A 9,299-nucleotide genomic window follows, 5' to 3' on the forward strand; every position below is an offset into this window, starting at 1 on the left:
CCCACCGGGGACCCCGCCTCCGCAGCCAAGCGTGAGTCACTGCACCTCTGGCTTTTTGCGACGACAGCACCGTGGGGGCCTGGCGGGTGGGCACGTGGGCGGGCCGTGAGGCATCCCCAGGTGGGCAAGGGCCCACGAGCCGCTCTGTGCCCCAGAGCACAGACCTGGGACACCTTACGCAGTGAAGACAACGCGGTTCCACGTTTCCTGAGATCTCTTCATCCGTGAGGCCCAGATGGGCACATGTGACAGTGTCATGACCCCACTTTCCGTATACGGTTCTCAAGCACGTTCTCCACCACCCACCAGCCACCCATCGCTCACGTGTGGCCGGCAGAGTTTCCAAACAGCCAGCGACCCCCCTTTCTGGAGGAACCAAAGGCAAGAGAGCAGGGACGCTCGGTGCCTGTCTGGACCACAGGCTGCTCTGACCTCCCGCACGTGCTCTCTTCTTCAGTGTGTTTTGGGGAGTGGGCGGGAGGCCGGTGGGGGCTGGGGGGGCGGGTGGGGGACAGGACGGTTCGGAGGGGTGGTGGGGACAGGGATGGGCTCTGCCGTCACAGGAAGCTCAGGGCAGAGAGAAGGAGCGCTTTTGTGCGCGCGGTACCCGGCTTAGAGAATCCCCCGTTTCTTGCTAGAAGTTCTCCAGTCGGCGTGACTGGATAAGCAGTGTGAGTGGCACTGGGTCGCTCTCCATGGGTGTCCTACGTGCCGACTGCTGGCCTCTGGACACGGGGTGGGGACAGACCGCCTCCGGACAGGGTGGCCTGCGTTCCGTCCTGGGTGGCCTTTGCTGCATCTGTCTGTCGGGAGTCAAACAGAATGCTCAGCGCTTCGAAAAGCAGTTCGCCCGTGTGGACGGGTCCCTTGGAAACCACTCGAAAGTCCTCCAGAGCCCCAGGTGTCTTTGTCTGAACCTGCTTTCCCTACAGGAGCCCCCACGAGAAGAAGAAGAAGAGGCACTCACGGTCACGGACCGAGTCCAAGGCCGGGTCCCAGTCGGCGTCCCCGAGCAAGCAGTCCGCACGCCGGCACACGGCCCACTCGGCCAGCATCTCTCCCGTGGAGAGTCGGGGCTCCAGCCTGGAGCGCTCCAGGTAACCCCACGGACCCCTGCCCGTCGCCCGACGGCGAGCGGGAGGCGGGCGCGGGAAGCGGTCAGAGCTGGGGCCAGGCTTCGGGAGCACCCGTCCGGGAGTCCCTGAGCGGCCTGCTCCTCCGTGGCTCTCCCCGACGTCAGAGACGAGAGTGGGTGTGGGGCGGGCCGGCCACCTTCCTCCGATGTGGAGGACGTCCCACGGTCAGCTCCTCTGGGAAAGCCTGTCTTAGTGTGAGGGCAGCCGTTCTGAAGCCGCCCGACCACGGTGCCCTTGTTCTCACCGGCACCCACTGGGGAGCCCAGCGTGATTGTGGGGCAGCTGGGCACGGGGGTCCACGGTGTCCCGGCCCCAAAGGCCACTTGTCGCACCACTCGCTCCAAGCCCCAGAAGTCAGGGGTGGAACCGTCACTCCCGACGGAACAGGCCAGGTGATCTCAGAGGTTGTGGCTGTCACGTGAGTGGCCCCGTCGGTAGCACGGGCGTGGGTGTCCCTGTGGCCGTGGCCATCAGGAGGCGTTTGCCAGACCCGCCAGCTGCCCGTGCACCCAGCGCCTGGGGTGGGGTCGCTCAGGAGGAGGGTCGCGGGCCCACAGCCCCCGGGCGGTCACTCAGAACCAAGACAGGAAGGAGCGCTGGCCCGGCCGCCGCCGGCTGTGTGGGAGGTGGCGTCACGCCCCAGCGTCCCCAGCGTGGACCGGCTTTCCGGCGCTCCCGTCCGGCCCTGCCGTTCGCTGCGTGCGCCTCACGGAACGTGCGTGGAAAATGTTTCCTGAGTTAGCTTGCACTTCATAAAATATTTCAAACGTCTGTAGCGTGAGGCATAAAAGCAAAGTGTATATTTATGACGATGACTTGTCTTTTAAAGACACTAGTAGCGAATACGGTAAAATGCTTAATTTTGAAGCCTCTGACCTTTCTCTGTGTTCGCATTAGGGGCGTTTCTCAGGAAAAAGACGGCCAGATCTCCTCAGCAATTGTTTCCTCCGTGCAGAGCAAAATAACTCAGGTAACGGCCGCCGGCTCCCTCCCTCCCTCCCTCCCTCCCTCCCTCCCTCCCCCGCCCCGTCCCGAGGGGCCCCTGACCCCGCGGCCCGCGGGGACCCCACTCAAGTCGGTCTCCCAGCCCCGCACGGCAAGCCATCCAGACCCCTGTGTGTCTCCCCGTGCAGGACCTCATGGCCAAAGTGAGGGCGATGCTGGCGGCTTCGAAGAACATGCAGACCAGCGCCTCCTGAGGCCCGGGCTGCGGAGAGCCAGCGAGCGCACAGACCCGTCCGCACGCCGTCCGTGCTCCCCCGGGACGCCCCGGGCCGTCGGCGGTTTTTGTAAATTAATTTTTGATGACATTTTCAGTTTAAGATTTTTGACCAGCAGTCTCTTACCTGTATATTTGTAAATAATATCATGTTTCTGTGAAAATGTATTATCAAATAAAATGGGAGGAAAACACCTTTTCTAGCTAGCGACTGTGGGGCGGTTTCTTCCTTGTTTAGCCCGTGAGTTTGTTTTTACCCTTTGCCACCAGGCTCCCGGCGGGTGGTTCGCGTTGCGGCCCCCGCACGCCCGCCGCGGTCAGCGCTCAGGCGCCCCGTGCAGGCGGCGGGGCCGCGGTTCGCCCTCGTCTGCGTCCCCGCCCGGGCCCCCCCTTGACCCGGCCCCTGGGGACCTCTCGACGGTCGACTGGCGTCGGCCTCGGGGATGAGACACGGACCTGCTGCCCTGCCCGGGGTCGCAGGCCAGGTCACCCGAGACAGGCCGTTCCTGGGCCGGGCTTGGCTCGCAACACCGAAAGGACTCGCCGCCCGGCCGAGGTCCGAGGTTCAGAGCGGTGCTGCCTTCGCCCTGCGGGGGGAATGTCCTGCTCTGCGCGCGCTCCGCCTGCCCTGCCCGCGGCCCGGGCCCGGCCAGACGGAGAAGTGGAACTGGTCGGTTTTCCTTCTTCCGAAGCGGGCTCCTTCCCGGCGGCCGCTGCGCCAGACGGTGGGGAAGACCTGGCATGGGGGGGGGGGGGGGCGGCTGTGTGCGGGCAGGCGTGGGGGAGGCGGGCGCCGCAGCGGCTGGACCCCGCCACCGCGTGTCCTTCCTGTGTGGCCAGCTTCACGCCGCGCCCTGTCCTCTGTGTTCCGTGTCGGCCTTTGAGACGCCCCTGCGGCTCCAAGGACCTGCCCGGCCCTGCTGGTCTCCCCCCCACTGGGCCACGTGGGGACTCAGCCCGTGGCCCCCGATGGCGGGCGGGCGGCCGCGTGCGGCACCCTCACGCAGGCGTTACGTCCCTGGCCGTGGACGGGCGGGTCACGGCTTCGATTTCGACGCGAGCGCCTGCCCGCCATCCAGAAAGCCTCCGCCAAATCATCGAGACCCTCCTGCGCCCTCCCCGGGCAGCGCGACCTCAGATGCCCGTCGCTGCTGCGTCGTTTCTGCGCTTCGGGTGACCCGGAGCGGCTGCTCCGATGTTGGCGCGTCCATTCGGCCGGCCCCTTGGCCGGCTGTTACCCCCCCCCCGAGCGTCTTACCTGTTCGCCGCGCTCCACACAGTCCCCTCAGCCCTTTGGGCGTGATTCATCTTTAAGTAATTTTCTTCCAATTCGTCCTTATCTTTGGTTATGGTTTCCACGTGCAAACACGGCTGTTACCTGTGGCCATTCGCTTCTTCCCGGGGCCTCCGGCAGGGCCCGTGCGAGGCGCCGGGAGGCCCGCCTTGTCCCTCCTCACTTGTTTGCGTCGTTGGCGTGCAGGGTGCCGTTTCCACTCGCAGGAGTCAGAAACCAGAGTCACAGCAGGGAGGTGACCCCCGGGGGTGGGGGTAGCTCACGGCCAGGTGGGCACAGCTTGGCACACCGCGCCCCGGAGAGCCCACCCAGACAGCCACGTGGCGTGGGTTGTGTGCTTGGGGGACCGTCCCACACAGGGAAGTGGGAGGAGCACGCAGCGTGGCTTCCCGTCCCGTGGGCTCCGCCTTGGTCCGGGGAGGCGCGCGCGCGGGCCGCACAGACGGACAGGGACCCGTGCCGAGCTCGCCCACCGCGTGTCCTGCCACAGGTCCTGGGCGACGGGACAGCCTTCGGGGCGGACGCGCGACCCCTGCCGTCCTCAGGAGACACAGCCAGTGCGCCGGGCCCGGGGCTTTCCCCCTGCACAGATTCTCCCGCGGCTCCTGGATGCGCCAGTAAGAACGTTCTCCGTGGCGACTTCCCACCTGCTCGCCCACTGGCTCCCGAGCCTCGTGGCGCTCGCTCGGCCGCGCTGGTTCCCCACGTGACCTGCACGCTTCCGGGGCCGACCCCCGGCTGCCCCGCCAGGTTCCCGGGTGAGGGCCCTTCGCCGAGCCCGCGGCCCCAGCTGTCAGGTTGCACCTGCCATTTGGTCACGTGGTCACGTATGCTCTCGTGGGGGCGCCGGGGTGGCTCGGGTGGCTAAGCGTCCAAGTCCTCCGCTCAGGTTGCGATTTCACGGGTCGTGATCTCACGGTCGTGGGATCGGGCCCCGTGTCGTCTTCTCCCAACTGTCAGGATTCGAGCTCCGGCCGCGGCTTTCAGCGGGCACGGCGCACGCAGTCTCCGGGCGGGCGCAGACGGAGCCAGCAGGACAGGCCGGTCCCACAGGACATCAGGTGCCACTGCCCAGAGAAGGTGCGTGGGAGGCCGCCTCCGAGAACAGTTGACCCGCCGCGAGACCTCACACCCAGGGCGGGAGCCCTGCGTCCACGCAGCAGGCTGGGCGCGCCACCCCCGGACGGCCTTCCCCAGGTCCAGGAAACCGGAAGTTCTCCCGGCTTCTCCGCCTTCCCGGGGCTTGCCGGTCGGACAGCCTGCACCGTCTCTCTGTCATAAACACCGTCGGGGCCAGTGTGGGGCGTGCTTTGCAGAGAGGGGCCAGGGGGCATCTGTATGGAGATGACGTGGGGACGGCGACCTGGAGGAATGAGGCAGGGGAGTGCTCACTGGGCCCTGGGCTGCCGTGCAGAGGTCCTGCGGCAGGAGTGTGAGTGAGGGAAGGAGAAGGCGGAGGTGGGGGGCTCATGTTAGAGGAAAGGGTGGGATTGGGGGGTCTGGGCAGGACCTGCAGACCCCGCGAGGAGCTGGAATTGTGTCCCCAGTGCAACAGGAGGCCCTGTCGGTATCCACGTGGGGAAGGTGGCCCGGCCGCAACCTAGGGAACAGCCTGTAGGAGGGCAGGGTGTGTGCAGACGCAGGTGGCAGGCGGGTCACCATCCCAAACCACAGGAGCCCATCCTCGGTGCCGTGTGCCGCAGCCTCGGGGCCGGGGTGGCGCTCTGAGGGAGACCCAGGCTGGTGGCTGCGTGCGGTCCACGCGGACCCGCCGGGACGGTCTCGTCTCAAGAGGACTTAGCTGCCCCACCTGCAGCAGCCCTCTCCCCAGATGAGCCGCCTCTCGGGTTTGGGTGGACGCGCATCTGGGGGACACCGCTGGCCACACCACAGGGCGCCGGCAGGAAACCCTGAGGCTTGGGTTCCCAGGAGCGCTGGGCTGCCTCCCGGCCGGCCTGGCTCCTCCAGGAACTGGTTGAGGAAGAAAGAGCACGTCGCTTTCCCTGGCCCGCGTCGGGGCGCCTCCTGCCCTGCGGGGGAGTCGGGCCCGCACCCTGTGTGGTGTCAATATCCTCCTAGACTTGTGTGACCATCCTCGCCACCCGATTCCAGAACATTCCACCCCAGCCCCCAGATTACCCGTCTGCGCTGCGTCTCCGGATGTGACTCTTGTGGACACTTCCCGCGTGGACTCGGGCACCGCCCGGCCCGTGGCTCGTCAAAGCGTCACCTCCTGTGCGTCCGTCCGTGGCCCGTGGATGCTGGGTGTTCCCGCTTTGTGGCCCTTGTGGGTAGCGCTGTGGTGACGCTCACCGGCAGACGGAAGTTCTCCGCCTGGTTCTCAGTTGGGGGAAGCCGTCGCCCCCGTGCAGGGTGGACGCAAGGACCCTCCGAGGAGAGACCGGCGAGGGGCAGGGAGCGGCTGCGGAGCCCCTCGGGGACACAGGGCACGGGGACGTGGCCGGCGCGGGGTCCAGCTCGTACTGAGGTGCGGCGTGGGCGTGAGGAGCTGGGACACGATGGGGTAAGGCCTGGGGACCCCAGCTCCCACGACCACGTCACCACGTGTGGGGACCCTGCCCCGGTGACCACTCACCTTCCGTCCAGGCTGAATTGTGTCCCCCAAACCCATCCGGGGGAGCCCTGACCCCCAGCACGGTGCAGTGTAACCGCGTGTGGAGGCAGCGCCCCACAGAGGTGACAGGGTGAAGTGGGGTCACCGGGGCAGACCTGCCCCGTACGTCTGAGTCCCCGCGGGGAGCACAGCAGGACGCAGACACGCACGGGCCTCGACCACTGAGGCCACGGCAAGGAGACAGCGTCTGCGGCCCTGGGCCCCTTGCTGGCCATCAAGGACAGTCCCGTCCCAAGATCTTCAACTCAAACACAGCGGCAAAGCCCCTTTCACCACATAAGGGAACACGCTCTTGGATCCCGGGGGTTAGGACTGGGTGTCTCGGGGCCACTGTCCCACACTTGGGATTCACGATTCATCCCCCGCCCCGGGCGCCAGCCCCGCAAGGGTGGGGATCGGGCATGCAGCCCGAGCCTCGCCACTCTGCGAGAGCGAAGACAGGGGCCCCGGTCTAGGGCCACCACCGCCCTCCAGACCCCTGTCTCGGAGAGGGGACCTCATTTGAGTAAGCGACCTTTTGCATCCCGTACACATAGCACACTTCTCCTGTTCTCATTTTTATTGATTTTCAGTTACACAAGTGAACCAGAAACAGCCGCTCCTGGCGGGAATGGAGAACAGGCCGGGAAGCCGAAGGCCTTGGCCCGGGGGCCTCACGGGGTCCCCGTGACAGCGACTAATGAGGAAACCCACCCTGGAGAACCCGCCCTGGCAGTGGGGATGGGAAGGACAGGGGAAGCGAGAGCCGGCGGCCCGGACGGTGCGGGTCACGTGCACGGGCCCGGAGCATCCCCCTCGACTGGTCACGAGCTTGGGCTGCCCAGGCACGGACGTCCCGCAGCCCGAGGCCCCAGGACGAGGAGCCGCAGGTGCAGGTGGCGGGAGGGAGCGCCCGGGGAGCGTGGGCGGAGCTAAGGCAGCCGCCCCTTGCCCTGCTGCCCAAAGTCATCACCGTGCTCTTCGGTGGGTTCCCTCCAGAACTTTCCCTCTGCTTTCACACGAGCGCAGTGGGAGACGGCGACGCGTGAGTGGCCCGGGCGGCAGTGTCACAAACCCCTGGGCTGACGGGGACAACAGGGGATTTCCTAAAGGAAATCGGAGGTGCCGACGCCACAGAAAGAGAGATGGGTGGCAGGCAAGGCTGGATCAAGGGCTCAGAAAGATGATACAGACCTACGTGTTCGTGCGCGCACGTGTGGTCGATGTAAATACATAGTTGTTTCGTGGCTTTTTTCTTTTTTTTTTTTTTTTCAATGTTTATTTATTTTTGGGACAGAGAGAGACAGAGCATGAACGGGGGAGGGGCAGAGAGAGAGGGAGACACAGAATCGGAAACAGGCTCCAGGCTCTGAGCCATCAGCCCAGAGCCCGACGCGGGGCTCGAACTCACGGACCGCGAGATCGTGACCTGGCTGAAGTCGGACGCTTAACCGACTGCGCCACCCAGGCGCCCCTCGTGGCTTTTTTCTAATTACTGTTGTCTTAAAAACAATTTGTTTTTTCACTCAACAAAATGTCTAAGCGGCCAACTGGTGCACCTGGTCCTGTCTAACTCCCAGGCAGTGCAACATCTTCCGGGTGTGTCCCAGTGTGGCCAGCCCAGAGCACCGCCTGCTCCCACAGCACCTTGTGGGTCTTACAAGAGGTGCCTGTCTCTCCGGCGGGACACGACACCCCAGGCTGCAGGGACCACAGATGGGCAGGCAGTGCCCTCACCCGCATCGCGGGCCACAGTGGGCACGACTGACCAGGCCCGCGGCCCTGCTCTAGCCGGTCCGCCCCGCGTGGACGTCCGGGCAGCTTCTGACGTTAAACCAGTACATCCTGCATCCGTCTTCTCGTGCAAAGACGGGAGCGTTTTTCTAGGGCAGACACCAAGAATGCTAGCCATGGAAAACGTGCTTTTTAAATTTTAATATCTGCTCCCTGATGGCCTTCCAGTGAGGCTGTACCAGCGGGCCCCCGACCCCCACCCCAGTGGCACCAAAGTCCCCACTTCCCACACCCTCGGCACATGATGACGTATCAGTTTTCCAACGTCGCCCATCTGATGGTGAAAGCGGCCCCTTCTCGGTGCCTGGACTCCGTCCACATTCGCGCACCAGGATTCCGTGGCAGGCTCCAAGAGAAAGCAGCAGCTGTGGTGTGGTAGTCCCCCGGCATGAAGTGACCCCCCCCCCCCCCGCAAGCATCCTTGGTGCTCGCTGAGGTCACCAGCCACCATCTGGACCTGTCCGAGGAGAACCACAGCCTGCCCACACTCACGTTTGTGCTCCCGAGGCCACCGTCACAGCCACGCCTCTTCGCCACCCTCTGGAATGCGTCCCCCCACAGCATATCCTGCTCCAAACCCTCAAATGCAGGACGAACTCTTACACAGGGGTCAACTGCTCTGGCAACGCTTCCAAGCCCCTTGATCCAGCCCTGCCTGCCATCCATCTCCCTTCCTCAGACTTCATCACCTCCCGTTTCCTTTGGAAAACCCCTTCCTTGCTACAGTCTGTGCAGGCAGATCAGCTCATTTCCATCCCCCGGACACACGTTTGGCTCAGGGACAGACACGTAATCTGCATCATCCAATAAAAGATGGCCATGGGCCTCTGGCTTCAGGAAGAGTCCGTCTGTGGCTGGGCTTGCTGAGCTGCAAGGACGTTGGCTGGAGCGGCCCTGCGCCACCTTTGCTCCCGTTTGGAGAGATCTTGCCTGAGACTGAAGACAACACAACAATGGAGGGAGAAACTGTGCAACCTGATCCAGCCCTGCCTGACATCAGTGTGCCCTGGGATGTCCCAATCTAACAAGCCTCTACCTTTCCTTTCCTTGACCAGAAGCAGTTTGAGCTGGTTTCTGCCACTGACGACCAGCTTGTCCCCATGCACATGAGCAAAATGTGGGGCTGTGCCTGTGAGAGGTCACTGTGTGCCAGGGTGCCTCGCCACATGGGATCTCAACTTGTCAATACAAAGGGCTCCAGAAGCAGGTGCAGAATCTCCTCGCTCCACAGGGGCCACAGCT

The 9,299-nt window shown here is 64.7% G+C and overlaps 1 protein-coding gene across 1 annotated transcript in view; it reads left to right on the forward strand.

Annotated features, from left to right (window-relative positions):
- Positions 1 to 2,558, forward strand: part of LOC115528074 (splicing factor SWAP) — a 49,537-nt gene extending 46,979 nt beyond the window's left edge. The window contains exons 17-19 of the mRNA XM_030335849.1: positions 916 to 1,097; positions 2,034 to 2,106; positions 2,270 to 2,558. Coding sequence (XP_030191709.1) covers positions 916 to 1,097; positions 2,034 to 2,106; positions 2,270 to 2,335 — 321 coding nt within the window. The 3' untranslated portion in view covers positions 2,336 to 2,558. The remainder of the gene's footprint in view (positions 1 to 915; positions 1,098 to 2,033; positions 2,107 to 2,269) is intronic.
- Positions 2,559 to 9,299: the final 6,741 nt, after the last annotated feature.

The sequence above is a fragment of the Lynx canadensis genome, chromosome D3, assembly GCF_007474595.2.
Source record: "Lynx canadensis isolate LIC74 chromosome D3, mLynCan4.pri.v2, whole genome shotgun sequence".
Classification (NCBI taxonomy): domain Eukaryota; kingdom Metazoa; phylum Chordata; class Mammalia; order Carnivora; family Felidae; genus Lynx; species Lynx canadensis.